The following is a 24,141-nucleotide window of genomic DNA, read 5'->3' as shown; positions in this document are numbered from 1 at the left end:
AGAATACACTTCCATAAATTCACAAAGCTGGAATCAGGACTGTTGCCCAATGGAAGCATTTAATTTTACATCTACACACAATTTCTTGTTCTTTAATGTACTGGAGCAAATGCAGTAGAGTCTTTACCTTTCACTTGTGCTTTCTTACAAATCTATATGTAATTGTGTCCAGAAAAATGCAAGCCTGTGTTTCATTGTTTAATGTGGAGGTCAGACTCTGGACTCTGCTTCTCTCAACCTGGATGAATTCTATTTCTTGACTTCTTTCTCGGAGTCAAAGATTCCTCGAGTCATCGTTCACTCAAAGAATGTACAGTTCAAAAAGATATTCAGGTGGACACATACAGTGTTGGGCTAACGACTACCTTACTGCAACAGCATGTCTACTATAAACAGCAGCCTGGAATAGTCTTAATGCTACATTCAACAGATGTAAGAATATCAGCTCTTCAGCATAAACTGTATGAGAATCAAAATAAAATTACATGTATGCTCCTGAAGAATGAGGGGGCAGTGGAAAAAAAAAAAACACCAACCAAAAAACACAAGAATGACATAATTGAAAGCTTGCTTACCAATGGGCCTATTAAGTCCTAAATCTAGAGCTACTGTTGGATATCATCTTACTGCTTAGAGATATGAAGTCAGTAAGAAGCTGATGGAATTGGATTACAAATGTATGTGACTTATTCTATACCTTGAAGTCCTGCGGGTACATATGCTCCTCTGCTTAATTTAATTCTGCTATGCGAGTAAATCTTTATCTCCTCATGACAGACAGTATAAATAATAAGAAGAAAGCCTAATAATTCCACAATAGAAGTTCTTATCCCAGCAGTGCTGGATTTACCCAAAGCCAATTTATGAAAACCACTCCATTAAACATGGTGACCATCATAATCACAACAGAGACCTGTTCAAACAGAGCTTGTAGAAATTATCCAAAAAATCCTTCATACACACAGTTGAATTTGACCTCTGACAGATACAGAGGATCAAAAAAAAAATTTTAAGAAAGGAGCATAATAAGTATTAGGGGCTAGACTCTCATGGTTCACTCAAAGACTGCGACTGAGAACAGCATTCATAAAAAGCCTCAATAAAAACTGTATTTGTTAACATTCCTTTAATATGAGACATAAAACGCTCCAGAATTCATTCTGAAATAAAACACGACTGTGAGATAAACCTAGTTTAGGAATTGGATGAAGAAGGCTAGAGAGCATGGGTCCTCAAGTCAGACACATATGCTACATTATCACTCTCATTCCACCCTGTGGTGTGTGTTCCTGCAGAAAATGGGAAAACCCTGGGAAGGGTTTTTCTGATTCAAATGCATGCTCTCTGTTATCTTATTCTGTCGTAAGACAGAGAACAGTCCTCAGAAAGAAATAAATTATACTTCAGATCTACAGAAACATTTCCACGCACTACTTGAGATAAGGAACAGGATAAAACCACATTTTATTTCTGCCCTCCACCCCAGAAAACTTATCAAAGAAAAGAGGTGTAGATGTGGTGCTTAGGGACATGGTTTAGTGGTGGACTTGGCAGTGCTAGGTTAACGGTTGGACTTGATGATCTTAGAGGTCTTTTCCAACCTAAATGATTCTATAGACACTGTCTAGCAGTGTTCTCATCAAAGCTCCTAGCAGACACGTGATCCTTGACCAAAATAACATTTCAGCAATCAAGGGAGCCAGACCTAACTCTAGAAAGGACTGTCATGATGATAGCTCTGAAGCAACTGAATCTCTTGCTCAAGAACTCTGTATTTGTTCTAGATGCCTATCACTTGCCAGGTAGCATTTTCTTCTGAACGTCAAGGATTGCTTTAACTTGTCGTGTGAACAGCATTCCTGTCCATAACTACTTTCTTTATGACACTGAGAATAATCTCAGTTTTCCACTAAAATGTTAAGCTTCAGGAATTTGAAAGAAAAAAAAAAAGGATGATTGTAATGATAAAATCCCCTCATGTGCCTACATGATATACATTTGTTTATCTACTTTTACCTGAAGAAAAAGTCTGTCTTTTAATTTTTAGAGATACAGCATAATATATTCTTACTACTGTTGATGCATGCTAACACTACTTGTGAATTTATGGAAATTTTTGGTTGGTTGTTTTGGTGCTGGCCTGACATAAAGCATGGCACTGCATTTATGGATTTGTTTGGGGGTTTTGTTTCGGTTTTTTTTGAAATCTTACTTAGTAGCAGCACCTGATACAATAGTTACTACAAATAGTTAAATCTGATTGAATTTGTACTGACACAAATAAAGACACCAACACAGAAGCCACACATAGTCAGAAAATAATAAGCCGTGGACCAATTGGCTCCTAATTTCTTCTATATTAGGGCCACTTCGTCCCCATACCCCATTGCTAAACTGTTAAAGAAGAGTGGTTAAGATAGTCATAGGATGTTCCCAGCTGCTGTTGCCTACAAGTTGTTTAAGTGAAACAGAAAATAAGGTGTGGTGCGCCAGTTGACCAGCACCAGTTGAGACGCTGGCACAAGACTTTCTCAGTTCTTAGGTATCCTAGAAAGTTCCCATTCCTTTTATATCTTCTTTTCTTATGCTTAACCCAAATTAAATGTCAACTGCTGGCTTTCCTCTTTGAAGGATTTTAACACTGTGTTAATAGTAGCACCCAGAGCGATCAGAATCTATCTTTGATTTGACATTTCTGCACGTATTTAGCACTTCTCACTGTTTGAAATTATCTAGTACTCCTTCTGAGGATTACTTTCCACAATTAAGTCTGTGAAGACAATCAGGTAAATCAAAGCTGATTATTTATAATTCACTGACTTTATCCTCCCAATCCTGATTTGTTTGTGGAAAAAAATAGCTTAAATGCCACTGCAAGATATTTCCAACTGGGTAGCAACCTCTCCGGAATGAGAAAAGCAGGAGTGAGTGAGCAACATCTTACTATCATCTTTGACACAAAAGAACTCGGTTTTAAATCTTTCAAGGAAGATGCTGGCATTCAGTATTGAACTCCCACGATGTTCTTTTACACATGGGATCCAAACCCAGAGCAGATTACTTTGGATTTCTCGGGTCTGGGGAACTTCAAGGATGAGAAAGAGCATGGTTGTAGAATGTGGTAGGGGGAAAGAAAAAGGAGATAGGTAAACAGCCCTCTATTTAACAATTTCCATGCAGTATGCAGGGCCCTTTACTACAGAAAAACACCATTTCCCTTTCAAATACAGGTCTGCTGATATCAGAAAGCACTTCTGCAAGATCTCCTCCCTAGCATGCTGCTCCCTAGAGATTAAAGAAGAGTCCCTTATTCCAGACAGTTTCTTCAATGGTACCTACCTTCTTCCTCTGCTAAGTAACTGTAAGGTCAGGTGTCTGGATTCCTCCCAGAATACTCATCGTTTCCCCCCACACTTCCCCAACAGCCAATAAAAAGATACAGCAGGCAAACAAAGCAAGCAAAGATTTTCAGCTTTCCTTAGCTCAAACCTTGAAGCCTTATGTGACCAGGAGCCTCTTCAAACATCCAAGAAAAAAACCTAACTGACAATCCACACAGCAATTTCCCCCTGGGGACACATGCAACTAAAATTGTTACCAGAGCTTCCCTTCAAATCTTTACAAGCAAGGAAAACTAAGAGAGATGCGTGATGTTGTTACAGCAATTAACACTGTATGGAAATTCAGAGTGTAGGCATTCAAAAAAATCTAATTCTGTACCCAAACAACCTGTTCACCTAATTTCTCCAATGGATTCTAGCACATTTGTTCAGAAGAAGTTATAAAAACAGTAATATAAACTCTTAAGTAATTTGCTGTTTAACATAGAAGAGCACACCCGGGTGGAAAAGCATTATGCTTTAATCTGAAAAAGAAATTAAGGTAACCTATACCTAAGAACCGGCCCATTGCCATATTGATAAGAGTAAAAAGGAAAGACATACACTTTTGCAATTACTTCACTGAAGGAAAAGACACGTATATAGTTCTGTGGTCATATGACATGATCTTAAGCACAGTTGAGGGGGCAGGAATAAAAAAAAAAAACAAACACTAACCCACAAGTGAAGTCAGTCTGTAATATTTTTTTAGACAGATAACCAAAAGCATCATTTCTACACTGGCAAGCATATACTGACATTATTTGCCACTGGCAATTATACTAGTAGAAGGACTTTAGCAGTGTTTATTCAGTCAGATAAATAGATAATTATCTTGAGTATCATGGTAAACTATCACGCTTTACCTAGCTTGAACCTTATAATCTGGTATAGGAGCATTTCCTTTTCTCTTGACTTTTATGAATCTAGCAAAAGACTAGAAACTGTAGTCATCTGTCCCTGCATTAAACAGTTTGCCTACCAGGGTCTCCAACAATATGCCCAAGTGCAGAGAGATTAAAAACAAATGAGAAAATAGATGTTGCTACGTGCTACAGTTTGCAAGTGAATAGTATTACACACTTTGTAAACTACATTTAAAAGGAATTTTGATCAACTGAGGGGGGTGATCTGATCGAGCACCATGAAGACATTGTAGATGAGCCTGCACACTGAAACCCAGTATAAGCTGTAATGCTGGATGTACTTGTACTGTTTTAAAGTGTCAACCAGAAAACATGTTTGTGTTAAAAAGGGGAGGGGGGGAGAGAAGCAGGGGAGGGGGAAGGAAGGAAGGGGTTAAAATATTGAAGTGGGGAAACTAAGTATTTGAGTCTCTTCTGTCATGCTATCAACTCCCCCTCCACCCACCCACCTGATTCCTCACTCCCATGTTCAGTCTTCAAGCAGAATGCTTAAATGAAGGGAAGAGCATCGAGCTCACTCTTAATATAGTTTTTATGTTGCCAAAACCAAATCTCTGCTTGCTTCTCTTACTTCTGAAGCATTAATGATTATCTGCAATAAGTATCTAGTGAGCCTACATTGGTAAACTGTAATTAGAAATCCCTACAAACTCTGAAAAACCATTGACCAACAAATATCGCAGTACACTCTCCAAACACAGAACCTTTATTCCAACAGGAACTTTCAGTAAAAAATGATGTGTGAACAGCAGACACTGATGTTCACACAAGCATACTGCATACAACCCAGCAGGCGATTTTTCTGTTTTTTTTGGATTATGCCCTGGAGGTGCTGGCACAATGGAATTTCAATACCATAATTGCTTATTTCTCTGTGTGCCAGCCTCTGAAATAACAGGTAAAAAGAAAAAGAAAAAAAAACAAAAACAAAACAAACATTCTCTTTTCTAAATTACAGGAATCACAAAATAAAATGTTTTTAATTCTCTAGTTCAAACGATGTAATTTATAACCATGACACAAATAGAGAAGAAGCACAAAAGAAGGGAAAATACAGAAATAACATAACGTTCCCAAGGTTCAGTTTACAAGGACCTCACACAAAGTTTTTTTTTTTTTTGCAACTCTTACTAGAAACAGTATTATTTGCTAAAAATGCAGTAGCTGCCAAAAGCTATGATCCATCTAAAGCAAACATGTTTAAGATGGAAATAGAGTGTTAATGCTGAAGAAAGACAGAATTGAGTATACAAGTTTTCTTTTAAAAGTGTTGAAGCAACTGCAGTACAGCGTTAAGTTTGTTTTTCATCTTTCTGAGCAAAAACCGATTGCATTTGCAGATAAGCGCCTACATTAGAGAGAAGTACATTAAGACAATAACAGAAGTAATCAAATTTCAAACTTTCTAATTAAACCTCTTTTTCCTGCAGAAGGTTATTGGGAATTCAACACTAGCCTTGGTTCACATGATAGAACAATGGGAAAATTTTCCGAATGGTTGAACGCTAACCCTGACAAGTGTGGAGAGCCAACTACAATACATTATATGGTAGCATAACCTGCCACCCACGTTGCTGAGAGAACAGCTTTCAAACACATGCACCGAGCTGTAAAACCACAAAATCCCTTATTACACATTGTCCCTTACTTAAGGTGAAATACACTATTCCCCCCCCTTTTACAAATTTTCGTGCTTTTTTTAAACCTTCATCTCTAAAGTTTATTTAGCAGCTAACTAGACTGTTTTTCAGACTTTTTTTTCCCCCAAATGCCCTTTTTCCTGTTTTGTTTTCTAACCAAAATAAAAATTGTGTTTTTATAGTACACAGTGAAGCCTGTTATGTCTTTCACTGTTGCTTTTTTTTTTTTTAATACTACTTCCACCTGTATGACATTACACAACTTTCTAAAAGGAAATCCGATATATGACTAATTCATTTGTGAAGACTTATTTCTGGAGTGAAATATTTTCCTTTTTTTAATAAGAAGATACATGACTTATCATTAGTAAAGTAAAAAATGGTTCCATGATGCTTTTGATTGGAAGACCAGATATTGTTATTTACTGTGATTCTTTTCCATTGTTATGCAATTTGAATATATTCAAAAAGATAAACTGCCACGGTATGTGTGGTTATAGACTCTGGCATTCATGTAAGTGAACCATTGCTGTAGAATGACAAACATACTCCACCCTCATTACGACATGCTGTGGTTACTAGCCAAACATCTTTGCCTTTTCTGAAAAGGGTACATTATAATAAAAGCAGACCAGCAAAACAAATAATGCAAGGGGACCCGAGATATGGTAAAAGTAATAACAATTGTTAGAAAACGTAACTCTGAAAATGGAAAGTGAACTACTTAATGATTTTAGGAATGCATATAACCTCATGCTACGAAAAAAGATCACTGAAAAATGCTGGTATATAAAACTTTTAGTTAATGACTCCCCCCCACCCCACATGTCTGCTGCTTGAATCATTGCATTCCAAGATAGTTAGAGGATATACACAGTTTCTTCAGGGGTTTTCAGTTGCAACTTTGCTGGCAATGGGAATTTTATTTGCAAGTGTTTCTATTCTACTGACAAGGTCAATTAGTCCAACGAACTATTGGTTGTTCTGTCTGATAGCTCAGTGTATTTATTCAAGCAAGCACTTTTATAACCCACAATTGAATGCAGACAGTTATCCTTGTAAACACAACTGTCCACAGGGATTTTCACTACATTTTGGGCACGTAAAAGAAAAACATGCTTTTCTCCCCTCAGCCTGATAGAACATAAGTTTGATTACAGCTTGAATTTCAGGGAGCGAACGGCGGGGGGGCTACTGTTTTAAATATATATGATCTATTGTACCTAAATATACATATTTGGACCAATTCCTAGGAGCTAAAGAACACAGACATTTGATTGATCTCTCTAGGAGCTCCAAAAATTTGGTAATGCTATCAAAGAGAGACAGATCAGCATCTCTGCTCTATCCAGGCATTAAAAAGAAAAAAAGCCATGGTTTAAAAGCAACAAAGAGATGCTATATGCAGCACTAAGGGTTAAAGGCTACATAAAACGCTTTCACAAAAGCCAGAAGCACAGGGGTGGGAGGGTAGAAATCAGCTGCAGAAGTTGGTATAGTTAAAAAAAAATATATATATGAATAAAGAGGACTGTTCCACAGATCTAGCTAGAATTTTTGTAGGTCAGCAGCATGGCCACGCCATTGACAAAATGTGCGAAGCAGAAAAATGGCAGACCCTAGTCTCGCAGAAGGTTTATTAATACATATATATACTCCCTTCACCCTTCATATGAAAAATCTTCCTGCAAAGAAGAGTCTTCATTTTTACTAGTTAGGAATGGTAAAGGGGCTAGTCTATTAGTACACAGCTCTTCATTATTCAAGTCTTCCCTGAACAAATCCTTCAGGGATATAAAGAAGGCAAGAAACTATCATGGAAAACCACCAATCTTTCATGGCTGTATTCTACCACTTTGGGTATTATACAGATACTACAAAAATTGAAAAGGCTACTGAAACCATCTGAGAAGTCTATAGTACAGGAGACAATCACAGAGATAATCAATAAGGAAATATGGATTCCATAAAGCAGTAAACTTGGTGAACAACACAGAAATATGCACAGTATATTAAATCTCTAATAGCTATTTAATCAATATTAAAGCACCACTGAAAACAAATAGCTTTTCTGAAAAATGTTATCAAGAAAAGTTGAGTCAATAGAACAAGCTGATGAACAAATGGGAACAACAGGTTTCAAGGACTGGAAGGGGCAGTGCTTTATTTTGGCTTAACTGAAGAAGGAACTTATATATAATAAGTGTGTATGGTGCTTTACGTTGGTGGTTTTTTGGGTTTTGTGGGTTTTTTTGTTTTGTTTTGGGTTTTTGGGGTTTTTTTTGTTTTGTTTTTTTTGGGGGTTTTGTTTGTTTGTTTTTAGGTAGATGTAAATTATACCAGTGCAAACCAGGCAATTCCAGACAGAACTAATTCATTGCGGGGGGGAGGAGAAGTCAAGCACTCACAGTCTGGTACCAATGAACATCACAATTACAAGTTTCAATCTGTCAGGTATAAACTGGACACAACACGATGTGGACTTTCACTTGGGATACTGGTTCAATAGCATAGATAATCTGCATAGACTACAAACAAATCACTTCACCTTCCTACAAGATGACTAATACTATTACTGTTCTACAACAGTATTATCATCCTACATACTTCAAAAGAGTGTTGGAGAATATGCTCATCTAAATTTGCAGTTGGTTTCCTATACTGTTCCACACTTGCTATAAGGCCACAATCCTATCCCTACTTTTTTAAAAAATACCAATATGAAAAGCTCAAGTATTTGGCGCTCTCCCTCTCACACACAGAGCACTATCTGCCACCTGCTCCTGTCCACCAGAGAAAGGACTGGAATTTGTTTATAGTATTGTAATTAGAATACACTAGTGGAGGCTTGCATCAAAGCCTATCAAAAATTCCCCCATCATATTGGAGGACAGTTTCCCTGCATTGATATCATACTTTTTTTTTTTTTTAAGCTGAAGTTTTAAGCCATCCATACCAGAAAGATTTTTACAGAAGTAAAATACATAACGAACAAGCCTTTTAAGAAACCTCTTCAAATCCTCCCCCTAGAACTTCATGCACAGAAAAGAGATGAAAACATGTAACCAAACACTCACTACAAAACAGGTATGACACAGCATAACATAAATGATTGATGTCAAATTGATTAGTAAGCGATCTTGCCTTTTCTCATTGGCAGTGGAGAGAGAAGCTCATTCACTTTTACACAAAAAATCATACACGTTTTCTAATTCCTTTTCCATGGTGAAACTTTGATCGAGTAATCATGAAAAAGGTTTAATTCCAGGCGAGGCTTTCACATATATGTAAAATTTTGTGCTTCAATCAGTTCCTAGCCTCTATATTCTTGAGTTCCCTCGAGGAAAGCTCTGTACTTCATCAAGTTCCTGCCTTCCATGGAGCTGTTGCCACTTTCTTTCACATAGCTATTCCTCTGCTTCAGAAGGCAAAGTCAGACTGACAGCATTAAAAATACAGGGCCTCTTTAATGTACCCTTGCCTAATTGAGTCCCTCTGTGGCAAGAAAAGGTTCCTTCATAGATTTGTTTTTGAATGCTGGGATACAAAACAAGAAAAAAATATCTTTCTACATGCAACACATGTCACAGCACAAAAACAATGCTTAGTTTTCCTCTTTTTTCTTTAAGATCCAACAGAACAGATGCTTATTTCTCTTAAAATACCATTTCAGAGCAAGGTAAGATAATAATGCTTAACAATTTTATGATGTGTGGACCAAAATAATCTCCCATTCTTCAGAATTCTTCTAGATATAATGTGGCTCTCGCTATTTGTACACACATACTTCATATGCACAAAAGGCTATTTCAATAACTGCAGAGCAAGCTCCAGTCCAATGTATTACCATTCCAGGGTACAAAAAGCAGGAAAACTGCAATCCTGTTCATAATTTCCACAGTTTGAAGCATATATTAGTTGATTTCCATAAGCATAGGAGTGATGAGCAGGTCATATCATCTACAGTGATGATGACATTGGCGGGAAACAGTGATATTATGTCATTAAATTAGTCTTTTTGTAAAGAGGGCTTCATGTGCACATCCCAGCTGGTGACTCACAAAATACCCTCTCTGCTGGAAGGTGGAAATATGGAGTACTAACTGCATCAAATGGAAATAACCCTGCTTCCTAAACTCAACTCCTACCCTTGACATCAATCACAAGGCCTAATAACTAACCAATACCAATGGATCATTCTACTCCCCTGCTTTGCAGATTTCCAGCACTGGTAAATTTTAGATATAAGGAACAGGTACTGTCTGCATCCTGATGAACGAAATCCATACCCAACTAGCATAACAGCAAGATAACAATCAAAATGAACAAGCTGATGTGATGACCTCACCTGCAGAGCATCCTAAAGACAGCCAAGAACGACTACAGTTTGAAATTCTATAAAACTAAAGCTTACTCCCTGCTCCAGTGCAGAGTCTTTCAAATCAGTGAAGAAGTGGCCCTGTCCGTGGTGCTTGGTCACAACACCATGCCACCAGGGAGACTGCTGTGCTTGTGACAGCTCTGGAGCACCTGGTTACAAAACACCAAGACCAAAAGGGCTAGAAAACAAACTGAAAACAAAATAGACAGCAACTCAACAAAAGACAACAAAAAGTTGAAACAAAGGACTCGCGCTGTTGCCAGCAAAAATGCATTAAGATAACAGGGCTTTCACCCGAGTCTTCAAAATCTTCAGAACTGAGTCCTGTTGAAAAGGTTATGCAGGCTTTTATTCCAGGTAGAAAGCATACAGCAACTGAGTTACAGCAGGCCTCTTCCAAAGCAGTGTTTAATACTCTGTATCATTCTTTGACACAAAGGCTGCTACATAGGAAAAAGACACTTTGCTACTGGAGGTCCTATGTAAGGGCTATCCATCGCTGCCCAGGGACAGATCATTGCATACCTGTGAAGGCTGTTAACCAAGGAAGTTACTCTGTTCCAGCAGTATTGTTTCAGACTGAATGGCTTCCCAAAGAAGCAAAGAGCAAACACCTTGCTTACCTGGGTTACACAAAGCCATGATGCTATCTGTTTGCAGATTTGCCCTACTGCATAAAGAGAGCACATTCACAGCCAGCAGCTTCCTGTCCCCGGCTCCAGTAGGGTATTTATGATCATTCCCTTTTAGGCCTGAACATTAATACACCTTCTCTGCCATGTGGATTACTACTACCCTTAAGAAATCTGAAAAGCAAAGTACACACAGCAATGCCATGCGCTAGCAACGGTTTGGCCCTCTCACAGAGCTTGCTAGTTTTTCTCTGAACTACACAAATAACTAAATGAAAAACATGTCCTACTCCAAACCAAGAATCATGGGAAAGTCCAAAAAGCGTGCTGGAAGAACTAATTCCTGCGGGAATAGGAAGCAAATTATACCTGTCCAGTTGCATCTTACGTAGCTACAGCCACGACATGCAGGCCACATTCTGTTGTTGAGTCCTCTACAGGGCACAGCAGAATAGAAGACTTTGTCTCTTTAAGAAGGGGTTCTGCCTATTAAAGCAACTTTAATTTTGGCATTAAACGCCAGTGGCTTCTCAGATGTGAACTAATGTGAGAAGCGAGTAACTAGTTTCAGAAAGCCTGACACACACCTTCCCAGTGTCTTTTATGTCCAAAGATGTAGAACTGGTTAATACAAGAGTTTACAGGTGTCTTGCTTTGCTATGTAGAGTCCCTACATTATAGGCTGACAGCAGAAGCCGTTGAAACTACTAGGTGAACATAACCTGAAATCCTACCTGCACTTAGCATCATAACACTTAGTCTTTTTATGGCAAGATGAACTGCTGACGACCTAAACGTCTTGGAGAGGTACAAAGGCAACAAGCAGGTGAGCATTATTTGAAGACACCAGAAATCTCTTGCAGCCAACATTTCACTCGCATCCTTTGTGGTGGGTTATTTTCATATCGTGAGAAAGCATAATAACTTAAATCACATACTGAAGAGTCTGGATTCTGTTCCAAAAATGCCTGTATAGACTATCTTGTCCATCTAGACTGTTTGCACCATTATGTAGGAGAACTCTGAGACTGGAAATGAGAAAATACTTGCTCTCCAAGCTTGACAGCTGTGATAAAAAGGCACTTAAGTCAGAGGAGAAGGCTTACTGCACACATCTTAACTGTAGTTCCTGCAGCTGAGCAAGGGAATAATACTGCCAGATTATGATGGCTGTTCTCGGGGGGGGGGGGGGGAACAAAACCAACTTTTATTCAGAAAATAATTTCATCTTAGGTTCCAAAAATGACATACCTACATACTAGACCACAAACTAAAGCTAATAATCTTGTATTAGTGATAAAACCTAGCCTAACATTGCATTGTTTTGAAAATTAGACCATTAGGAAGAAAACACATGGAAGCATCACAGGACTTTCATTGGACTCTATGAGCTGGGCAAGCATCCATGGAAAAATATAAAATGATTTAGCTGGATTTTCCACCCAGTTAATCAGTCCTGAAGCCAATGGAATCATTGTATAATTAAGCAGATTTCTCTAAAGAGCTCATAACAGTTCACACTGCTTTAATAACCTGCCTATATGTCAGAGAAGCTGAAGAGAAAGTTTCAGGACTGAAGGAAAATTTAAGAAATGCATTCTGAGTATCAAGCAGTTTAGGAAATATGAAAATTGATAGCAATATTTAACACTGCAGTGGCGACAAAGTCACTACTATTTTACAGCATCAAAGTATTGTATCTCATTAGTAAGCAGCTTGACCATATTGTCATCTCAGTTTTGAAGTAAAAAAGCAAATGACCACGTGGTATGCATAAGAATTACTGCTTTCATGCAACATATTACATTCATATTAATACACTATAAAAGATACTAGTAACTTGTTTCATTTAGGAGTGCCTTTTTTAACTAAACTACACATTATGTATAGAATCCTGTGTTTAGCAAGATAAAAGCTAAAGAAATATTGCCTGAGAAACTCCAGAAGACTAATATGCTTATTACACATTTTATTGTTTCTCTAGATCTTTAATAACACATATACCCTCAAAAGTGGAAGGTTACCATTGTATAAAGAAACTTAAGTTATTGCAGTTGTATGTATAATGCTGTACTAAACATTTTTATAAAAGCATAATCAGTTATTGGAAGAGTAGACGCCAAGCGCAAAATCAAACTGATAATTAAGGACAACAATGACATCTAGTGGACAGACGGAAAACAGACCCGTAGCCTAACACAAGGAAAGATCCAGCTGCTGTTATTGTTACACGATGTGCAACTCCCAAATTGCTACGATGCAATTCAGAAGATTAAAAGACAGAATTTGCAGCTGATGAAAGTCAAAGTAATGTGATGACTCGTTTCTTTCAAAAGAATATTTAATTTAAAAAAAAAAGTCAAGACCCTTCCATTTAAGATTTAGGATAAAAGTACAGGTCAAAACTTGAGAGAATATCACAAATCCTTGAAAGGATATAGACAGATACATAGCGCCAACATAATAGAGGCATACATGTTTACTACACTTTCTATTCCCACTGCATCTACAACCTTCGACTTGTAAGTTGCTCCTGTTGGGGCTTCAAACGCTGAAAAACAAAGTGAAAACAACAAAAATCCCAAAAGTAAAAATTCAAACCACTATTTAGCACCTCCCTTTTCTCGTCATTCTGATCCTTCTGCTATTCTAATACCTGCCATATAAGGGAGGTAAGTTAAACTTTCCCCATCTATCAGACAGTAGCTGCAGAGCTCCAGAGAAGAGGGATCTGAAACATCAGGCTAGCATAACTCAAAATTTGCAAAGATACCTGCTCATGAATAACCTGATTAGTTTACAAGGTAGAGTTCTACAAAGATCATTGATTATTTTAAATCTGCTTTTACTATTTATCAAAAGGCTAGCAAAACTAAGCAGTTAAAGCAACTCAAATCTGATTTCAGTTGTTCCGTCAAAGAAACTTTTTCTGGCTAGAAATGTCACCATGAAGAAATACTGGTTTTGACTATTACCCTTCTGTAAATAAAAACATTAACAAAACACTACAAATCTATGTCCCATTCGAAGTCTTAAGCATCAAATGTCATATCTACATAAATGGAAATTGGATTTTGCATCTTATTGTTAAAAACAAAAAGACTGCATCACTTCCAAAATTTCTACACCTCAGTGACTGTCCGGAATAAAAAAAAAAAAAAAGCATTGCAAAAGATTAGAAACTATACTCAAAAGTAAAACATCATTCATGAACACATCTGATTGTAATTTACATTAGACTTCCAATTTAAATTGGTATCTTGCTTACTTTGCGCATGATTTTGGAAAAGTTCGTGTTGCAATTCCCCTAGCTCTCACCATTAGTAGTGGCTAGAGTCAGCTATTAGCAAATATGTAACAGATTCTCACTTATATGAAGATTCTCTAACTAGTAGAATACAAAGAAACCTTCGTCTAACTGATGATCAGGCCTTGTGTCCCAATTTCTTTTTGCCAGGTTCTCAAAGTGAGCTTTGAATCCAGTGCTACTAGTTAATAAGAGCACATGCAGCCTCCCAAAAATGAAATCCAGACTACAAAGATATTTATGCACCATATACAGCCATAACTAAAACCTGTAGTTTTAAATTCTGATTCCTAGTGAGACTCAATAGCTGAATGACCCATTCGTGAAAGCGAAAAAAAGACATGAATTCAAGTTAAGTCTAAAAATGCAAGTATTTAAAAGCTAAATCTCCCTTTTGATGTATGCAATGCATAAGTTTTGCAGATATTTTAAGTGAGATCAAAGTTTAACCAATTCTAGACAGCCCTGTTCTAGAAAACCCCACTCTTCATTCCATTACAGGATCTATATATCATCTGTTATAACCATGTTAGTAATGGACCCTGATAAAAACAGAAACCAGCCTAATAAATTTACAAGACAAAAATTAAAAGCAAACATCAAAAACCCAGCCATTTCCCCCCTCCAAGCACAATGCCATATTTTACCTCCAAAACCAATTTTACTACATCAGATGTTCTAATGAGAAAGGACCATTTTAAGACAGAAAGCAAAGCATCATTGACCTACCCGGATTTCCTGGAGATTATGAAAGTTATTTCCTACTCTGACAGAGATTTTGCTCGGAGTGTAACTTTCATCAGATTTGTAGTCTGCATAAATACATAATGTCTTCACTGTTGTTTTTCTTCTGCAAGAAGCAACAAAAGCTATGTAAACATCGTAAAGAAAAATATTCAGGATGAGTTTGTTGCTAGTTTGTAATAACTAAGGATTTAAATGTTCTAAAACTTAATGTAAGTAAGTGTGTCTACTGATTTATAAGGAGCCTGCTGTTAAAGCAACTAGGTATTTTTCCACATTAAGTTATGCACACAGAGTTGATTTTCACTGTTCTCCTTCGTCTGTCTTCAGAAGCGTCAGTATACCAAGAAATACAACAGAAGGCCAAGATGCCAATTAAACACTTGCATGTGATGAAGCATATGTTTAGCTTATCAAATATGGGCTCTATTACTCTACCAAAGAGTTCTCCAGAAAGCAAATAAAAAAAAAAGGTGACAAACATCTAACCTCATCTTAAGAGTTTGGTTAAAGAAAAAGCACTAAAAGCATCCCATGTAGAACAGAACAGGAAAAGGTTTCTCAAACAATCAGTTGTTAAGTCATACAGAACTACTTTAAGAACAGTCATCTACTCTTCGAGTTACACTCAAAGACAGAAAGCCAGGACAAAAATGTCACCTTGGGTAGGTAAATGTGAAACTGTTACAAATGACATACTATTAAACATTCCTTCTTGTTGCTTATTTAGGCATTTAGTAACCATAACATTTGAAAATCTCATTTTCATAAATGCTATCTCACTGGCTTCTTACCAGTTGGGTAACAGGATTAACCCAGGAGTTCTTGCACTTCCAAAATTCCTATCTTGGTGAACAGTAATCAACACAAAGTTATACAAAACACCCTAACCCATACAGAGTAATTTTTAATACCTAAATTGGATGTTCACCAAATGAGGCTGTGATCCATCTGACTGCCAGTAAGTTTCTAGATTATCATCTCGTAACTGATCCACTCCAAATCCTAAGAAAAAGAAAATGTGATAGTCTTGAATATCCTATTTCTGTGATGCAGACATCACAGACATAACTTTCCTTCAGCTGTTACAAACTAAAGTATGTATCCTAAGTTATAACATAAGGAAATATTTCTAGATATCCAAGTTGTGCCTATGCTTTTGTGACACAAAACTGAAACAGGGGAATCTGTCAATCAAAGCTCAGTACTCGAGTGTCATTACATTCTTATCTCCTATGGAAGTCTGTGGGGTTTGAAACCATTCAACATGTCCTGGAATTTCAAATGGCTAAGTAGTAATTCATACTAATTGCAAGAACAATACTTAATTGTTAGGCTTCTCCACCTATTCTATAATGTTAACTGCTGAACTAAAGGAAAATCATTAGCAAAGACCATTCATTTATCATAAAATTTTAGCCAAATACAACATTTTCTTTTCAAGTAGTCTCCTGAAATATTTTTACTTTTTCAAGTTAGTATCTTGAACAAGCAATATATGCCAAAAACAGTATTCCTGAAAGTTAATGTTGTCACATTTAAAGAAACAATTCCAAAACTTTATTTTTCTGTTCCCTCATTATCTGTCATTTTACTAACCACATCCTTTTATTGATTGCCCACACTAGCTGCAGTTTTAATTCAGCAGTTGAACTTTAATCTGCAATAAAAAATTATCTTCACTCTGTTTGAAGCGACTAAACCATATGATATTTTTCTCCAAGTAAGATACCAGGACATCAGACCAAAGACATTCAGCCTGAGCACAATATCGTGACATAAACAGATCATTGACTCCAGGCTGCAGCAAGATACCAGATCAATTCCCAACAGATATTTCTGAAATAGCAACTCAACCACCTCAAATGAAAAGAATACAGATTTTCAGATATGTTGAACAGATATAAGCTATCATTAACTGCACCTCAGGACCATTTACAATAGCTTCATTTTACTTGCAGGATTTTAGGGAGCTACTTTTGGCCGAGTCCAAAGTTTGGACAAAACATTTAGGTCGCCCAGCTGCATGGTTTTTCCAAGTTAAAAATTGAAGATACCCAGGCAAAATGACAAAGCATAGAAACAATTACACAGTGCTGAGTATGTTTCTGCTCACATGGTTTAGTTTGTTCACTGTGCAAGTAAAAAATCCAACTTAGTATAAAATCAGTAAAAGATCTGTTTTGTTGATATGAGATGTTTCCTCATTGTAGGATTTCTGATATAGTTATAACTTTCATATTGCATCAAATATAGACTAGGCCAAAATTATTCGTAGTGGCTACCCATACAGCTTACACTACAGCAGTTTTACTGCCACACTCAGTATGTATGTCTTCTTATCAAAACATAAAACCTAGCATATTCTAAGAAGAAAAATGTACATTCACCTTTTTACATCATTTGTTGTGATATTACCTGGCTTACAGGATGAGAGAGACCAAACTGCTTGTGAGCCTATTTCTCTAACAGTACCAGTCCTCTCTAACTGCTTTGGATCAGCACCAGGTGGTGTCTTGTTTGGGGTAGTCATTTCTAGTAAAAAAGAACAAATGAGTTAGTTGATACATTTTTAGCTTGATGGGAAAAATTAAAGGTTTGTGTTTGTTCATATAGACACCTTAATTCTTTGGTCTCACACATATAATAGTCTACAGAATATGTGGTGCATACATATATGAATACATTTTTGCATGTCTGTACAATCTTTTATTTTTTATATATATAATAATACATATAAATAAGTAAAAAATAAAATATATCTTTAAATAAGAGGCTCCACATACATGTAAATTTTGTGTCCTTAAAAATTCAATACACACATGGAACATTCATAAGACATATTTTACTTGTATCATTCTAATTCACACGTACAGACTTAGTCGGGGTTTCAGAATTTGGTTTTTTTACAGTTTCGTTTGTTTGTTTTAAGAAACTAAGAGACACTGTTGATTTAAAGGCTAGCAATATAACTTCATTTCTCCCCCGCATACACTTAAGAGTGTTCTTAATCTGCAAGTTCAGAAGCCTATTCAGAAGCTAGAACAAGCCTGTCCTCCTGGAGATACTTCTTAAAAACAGGAAATTAGAGTTTAAACAAATCATATAGTCCCTAATTTGGTAGGGTTGGTTATTGCCACATTTATCCATGGTCCATTTCCTTAACTTCACAACTTCATCTGGAGTCATTAACCTGTGACTTGCACTGCTCAAGTAACCACACTCAGCCTCAAGACCTAGACTACTGCCATATATACTACAACATAATCATGTTGGTTTTCATTTACTATAGAGCACCTTATTACTTCCTAGAAAGTAGCTTAAAAGACTTTAAAAAAAAAAAATTCCAAAGAAACATAAGTTACATGCAAGGAACTACATTAAAGCTTAAAAATTAAATGTAAAGCACTCAAGAGTCAGGGAATTAGAGAGACTTCTAATCCTTTGCTTACATCCATGACATCATAGTATGCTCTGCTAAATCTCAGAAAAAGTCCTCCAGCACCTCTCCGCAATAGCAAATGACGTGCTGAACTACGCTGATAGGCATAGGATCCAGACCTTACCCTACAGAAGTGATACAAGGCAGAGACAAGATTTTCTATGCAAGAACAGCTCTGCAGCTACAAACTCTGTTGGACACAGGAAACCTGAATTCTGTAGAGTAAATTGCTGTCCACTCCAAACATTTTCTATTGGTCCTTGCCTAAATTTTAGTGGTTTTTTTCATTTTGCAAACACAGGCTTGAGACAGACTTCCAGCTTTTTTTTGGTTCTTTCTCATATACAAGACTGCAGTCCTGACTACCATAAAATAGAAATAATTACATGTGTAATAAAATCTAAGTACTGACAACAGCAAGTGTCACAAAAGGCCACAAACAGAAAGCCTTGCTCAAACACCATCCTCTCAGAAAAGGGGGCTGAACACTCACAGATAATCCTACAGATATCACGTATATATTCATATAATTCACAGATATACTAATTCTAATGCCATCCAATTAAAAAAAATCCTCATGCTTTAAAGATGCTTTAAAGTTCTTGCCCATGCAGAAAAATTTTGTTCAAAAAAATATCAAACTATTAAAAAAAATATGAAACAGGCAATCCATTTAGCCATTCCTATAACTAGACACTAGCACATAAATCTTCCCCAGTCATGGTATTTAAATGTTGCATTATCTGTTTTAAAACTTTTATCAGGTATTTACAATAGGCTCTGTAAAACATAGCTGTTCTTTATTGAATTAGCTAAACCATAAACTTGTTAATATTTAGAACAGATTATAGACTAGAAGAGAAAATAAGTAACTTACTCTAGTTGCTACTTAATATAACTTTAAATTTATTGATAGCAACTTCAATAAAACACAATGTTACGAGTATGCTAATCTCCTAAGAATTTTAAATGGTCTTGGGAAAAATTACAAAACACTGAGTTCACAGCTACCGGAAAAACAAACATTTTTCACAGAATCACAGAATGGTTTGGGTTGGAAGGGACCTTTAAAGATCATCTAGTCCAACCCCCATCCAACACCAAAATTCAAATTATGTTTATTAAGCATTGGGGAAACTATTTTCCTGTACTCATGAATTTTAAAGTTCAAATCACCTACTAGTCCAAACTCTGCACTATTTTGTTGCTTTTCTGACAGTGAATCAACTAAGAGAGGTTGAGTTGCATTCATTTTAATTCTCAGATTTATATAGAAACCAGTAATGCTGTTTTCCCCACCTCTAAAAATATACATAGAAAATTCAACTTCACAGAGTAAAGCTAAATTATTCTTTCAATATGAAACATCTCTTGAATATCATCACCAGCAAGCCTTCACACTCCTTTATTATTTTGACTTCAAGAGAAAAAAAAAACAAAAATTCCAAATCTGATAGTCACATCTTCATTCCTAGAAAGACCTATTGTCAGATTAATGAAAAATCCAACCTTAAGACATAAGGAGTATGCAAACATCCCATCAAAACCCACCAAAACAAGGTAAATCATAGAAATCACATTGTACACTCAAATTATCTCAGAAAGTTGATTACACATGCTTTTTAGAAAAATTACTAGAATTTTACGGTATGCAGAATCCCTTAAGACAACGATGTTAAGATTTCTTGTAAGCTTCAGCACACACAGGGCCTAAATACCTTAACGCTGCCAAGATTTGCATTGCACTGGTTCACAGAAGTTTGAGGCATACATTCTGGGGGTCTGAAATGTACAGCAAGAAATGCCATCCAGGTTTCCTACTGTCTTAAACAGAGCTTGTTTCCTTCTATCTACTCTTCTATTCTACTCAAGATCCAGATTTCAACTCCAAACCACTGTTGGCAAATAAGTAAGCCACAAATTGTGCATTAGTGATGTGAAAGACTGAAAATCTTTAATGTTTGAGCTGAAGAGTTGAATTAATCAAGTCAGTTTTTCATGACAGAACTTCTGTTTAACCAGCCTAGTAACAATACATTCTGGATAGCTTCACTGAAGCTTCCCAATACTCCTAAGAATTTTAGAAGCAGAAAGCTGACAGAAGTACCGTGGATAAATAATACAGCAACAGGGCAGCTCACTCAAGTAACACTTTTGGACATTTTACTAGCAGAAGTACAAGTACCTCACTTTGGACAAGACACAAATACTTAACATTAAAAAGTAATTCAAGTCACCAAATAAAATAAATAAAGAACCCCAACATTTTCTTAGCCCAAGAAGATAATGGAATGAGATCTGTTTTTTCCTATTTTTTCAGGCTGTGTAAAGACACGTAATCCGTCTAGAAGCCCTTCTCCTTGACACGTGCTGAAAAATGGAAAGACACACTGCGTCTACAGAAGCATTGGCTGGAAACATGTCTAATTTTCCAGTTCAGTTATTCCAACAGATCATTAATAGGCTGCTGTTTCCTTATTAACAACATTAATATATTAATGCCTTAAAAACATGACCAACGTCACACTTCCACGTTGCCACTTTCCACTACATGGTATGCACATCCTTTGATCAAGATAAGAGGGCTAAGCTTTTTGTCCCCTCCTTGAACTCTTTATCCTTCAGCATCTTGCTTAGAGAAGTTTGCTCTTTTCCAGACAACATCCCTGTGAAGTAGCAGCCATTAAAGATGATTTAACAAACATACAGTTTATAACCACAGTGAAATGGATTTAAAAGGTTTCACAATCAAAACAGATCATTCTCAGTATACCAGTGGAAGACACTTAAAAGGTGCATACCTGAAAGCAAACCCTTTACTAAGCACACACATACTCTTCTGCAACACACTGAAGAGGAGATACAGAAGGATACATCGTGGTCCTTTCCTCCTAAGGCTCCATGAAAATCCAGGCTCAAGGAAACTTTTGCGGATTCCAAAGCAGTTTTCTCCAATTAAAATTTCTAATTCCACTATGCCAGCATGCACAAAACTGTTTAAACACACACCTGTAAGGACCTTTTAGAGACCAGACTATCCTCAACATATGTCTGTCCAGTCATTTACTTCACCAAAAGAGATTTCACAATCTTTGTGGACAGCCAGCTTCAGTGTTTCATCAACCTAAAAGCCAAATGTTTTGCTTTAACATCCAACCCAAGTATTACCTTCCAAAAACAAGCATGATTTCTTCTATTGCCCTACAGAGAACCCGAAGACTAGTTAATCACTAGCCTTTAAGCAGCGACCCTTTTATAGATGTGAGGGGACTCATCAAATTTGCTCTTAGTTTCTTCTTTTCTAGTGTGCCTATGCCTTTCAAGTTCCCCTCACAAACCAAGTTTTATAAACCTAATATTCTTGCCGAGTCTAGAGATCTACATACTATGGTTAAAAAACAGCCATGCCATTTTAGCTAAGGCCTTACTCAACAGAGCAATCACTTCCCTTGTCTTTGTATTTAATCACACCTGTTAACATGGGAAAATAACATTTGTCTAGTTGAAATGACATCATATTACTGATTAATATTTAATTTATTATGCGCTGCAGTGCTCAAATGCTTTTTGGGGATACTGTTTGCTGTTCAGTAATAGCCTTTCCACTAATTACGCCTTTGATTTTTCCTCCCTGTGTTCTCTTCCTTCCTCAGTTCTTGTTAACCGAGCTTAATTACACTGATTTCCAATCTGCTATCAATCTTGTCAAGATCATTTTGAATTCTGAACCTGAAACTGTACAGTGCTTGCAATCCTTCCAACTTGGCAACATATCTATAAAAATAGATATGTTCACCATTACAGAAAACAATTAAAATCCATTCAAAACAGAACTCCCAGGATAATTCATGACATCCCTGTTTAAAAGTGAATTATTTACAAGTCAGCTTCAAAAGCAATTTTCAACCAACTGTACAAGATCTCACAAAAATTATTTTTAGACCACATTTCAGTAGCTTGTATTTAAAGTTAACCCAGACAATGGCAGAAACCCTGTAAAACTCAAGACAAACCACTTCTATTCCTTCCTCATTAACTGAATTGACTACTATTAAAAATAAGTTTGATCCAGCCTGTCCTTAACAAACAAAACTAGTCCATTTTCTGTTTGTACATTGTTTTTAATTGTCTTCTACTTACTGACAAATTCACCTCCCAAACCACCTCCTCAGAATCTTTCAGGGGATCAGAGCTCAGCTAGCTTTGCTCTTTTTCTTAAGTTGTTATTCTGATTGCATTCCCATCATATAATTTTATTCCATTTTAGCAAGTATCTGCCTACAACTTTCGCAGCAAAACTGAACAAAGGCTGCACTGACTACTCCAGCATTTTTGCAACATCCATGACTTATAAGACTGTTTTCCCTGTTCTTCCTAACAGGAGGGGATTTCGTACCTTAGATTCCCTGATTTTCATACTTGCACTGCTCATTTTGCCTCACAAGCTCTTTTCCCTGCTCTCATTTTCTTTGGATGGACCCCTGTTGGTTTAAGGCCTTTAAAGATCCCAAGATATATCCAGAAACTAGTCTCTTACTATGCTTCCTATTTTTTATTCAGATGGAAGATTAAACAGTAACATTGAACATTCAAATTACTAATGTTTAATTAATACTTAATACTGATAGTAACTCTTCAGTAGCACCCTATTTCAACAATTAGCTCACCTGTACCTTTGATCCCTCAGATTGTTCTCAACACAATTTTAAACACCTATGATTTTTATTCTGCCTTCAGTATAACCCTATTAGTGAAAATTACTTAAGTCTTTCATCATCACAAACATAAATATATTTCACTAAAAATAAGGTAGAGAATTACATTAGCATTTTTTATACATGTATCCCTAATCAATCCAAACAAATACATACTAAAAGAATGCATCTTTGTACAAGCCCAGACTTCCCAAGTTACCTAGTAAGGATATGAGCTGTCGTTTAAAGCATGCAAGCACTTCTTTACAAGTGCTTATATTAAGTGAAAGCAGTCTTTAAAAAACACCGTAACCGGAGGATGAAGCCGGTTTGACAAATCAAGCTGCCTTCACTCAGCCCTCCTTGGCAGCCCTCCCCTACGGCTTCTCTGTAGGAGTTTTAATTACGATTTTAAGTCTAATGAATTAGTTTTACAACACTGTGCTACGACCGTGTCCCCCTAGGCCTACAAAACGCTTAAATATTGGAAATAAATCAGCAACACCTACTCACGAAACACATCGCCTGTGCTTCATCACCGGACCGCGCTCCCCTCCCCGGCTGGGGGGGTCAATGCAAACACACAGGCTCGCACTGAGGGAGGCATCCGCAGGAGGTACCCGGTTAAGCAGCCCCCAGCCCCTCACCGGTGGCCGCTCCAAACGCCGAGCTGCCGTGACACCTGGAGGCGAGACGCGGGAGGAGGAGCCGTCCCCCCGGTCCTGGTCCCCGTCGCCGCCTTCCTCCTCCTCCTCCTCCGCCCCTCAGAAGCAGCGTCCCCACCCGATCCTCGAAGCCGCGGCAGCGGGTGAGGGGGCGGCCGAGGGGCAGCAGGGCGGGCGCCTCGCGCGCCCCCTCAGCGCGGGCAGGGACCTCCCCGCCCACCCCCCTCCGCGCACGCGCAGAGCGCTGTTTAAAAGCGAAAGGCGGGAGGGGGGAAGGGGCGGAGCCCGCCCGCAGCCGGCGGGGAGAGGCGGAGCTCGGCGCGCGCTGGG

At 37.3% G+C, this 24,141-nt stretch overlaps 1 protein-coding gene across 11 annotated transcripts in view; it reads right to left on the bottom strand.

Moving 5' to 3' along the window:
* The window catches only part of ANAPC10 (anaphase promoting complex subunit 10), a 38,193-nt gene that overhangs the window by 13,807 nt on the left and 245 nt on the right, over positions 1-24,141 (bottom strand). For 3 of the 11 annotated variants that reach the window (XR_015699867.1, XR_015699868.1, XM_087737135.1), the window contains exons 1-5: positions 23,656-24,003; positions 17,429-17,545; positions 15,925-16,015; positions 14,996-15,116; positions 13,473-13,510 (exon numbers count right to left, since the gene is read on the bottom strand). Coding sequence is in view for 7 of the 11 variants with exons in the window: in XM_087737135.1 (XP_087593261.1) it covers positions 13,473-13,510; positions 14,996-15,116; positions 15,925-16,015; positions 17,429-17,545; positions 23,656-23,668 (380 nt within the window). In the remaining 4 variants the exon portion in view is untranslated. Of the gene's footprint in view, positions 1-13,472; positions 13,511-14,995; positions 15,117-15,924; positions 16,016-17,428; positions 17,546-20,170; positions 20,320-21,461; positions 21,495-23,655; positions 24,004-24,141 lie in introns of those variants that run through there. The other 8 variants (XR_015699869.1, XR_015699870.1, XM_087737129.1 and 5 more) reach the window with 6 other exon arrangements.

The sequence above is a fragment of the Nipponia nippon genome, unplaced genomic scaffold, assembly GCF_047370975.1.
Source record: "Nipponia nippon isolate SJK-2023a ecotype South Korea unplaced genomic scaffold, ASM4737097v1 scaffold_6, whole genome shotgun sequence".
Classification (NCBI taxonomy): Eukaryota; Metazoa; Chordata; class Aves; order Pelecaniformes; family Threskiornithidae; genus Nipponia; species Nipponia nippon.
The sequence above is the reverse complement of the archived record's forward strand: the minus strand, read 5'-3'. Positions and strand labels throughout refer to the sequence as shown.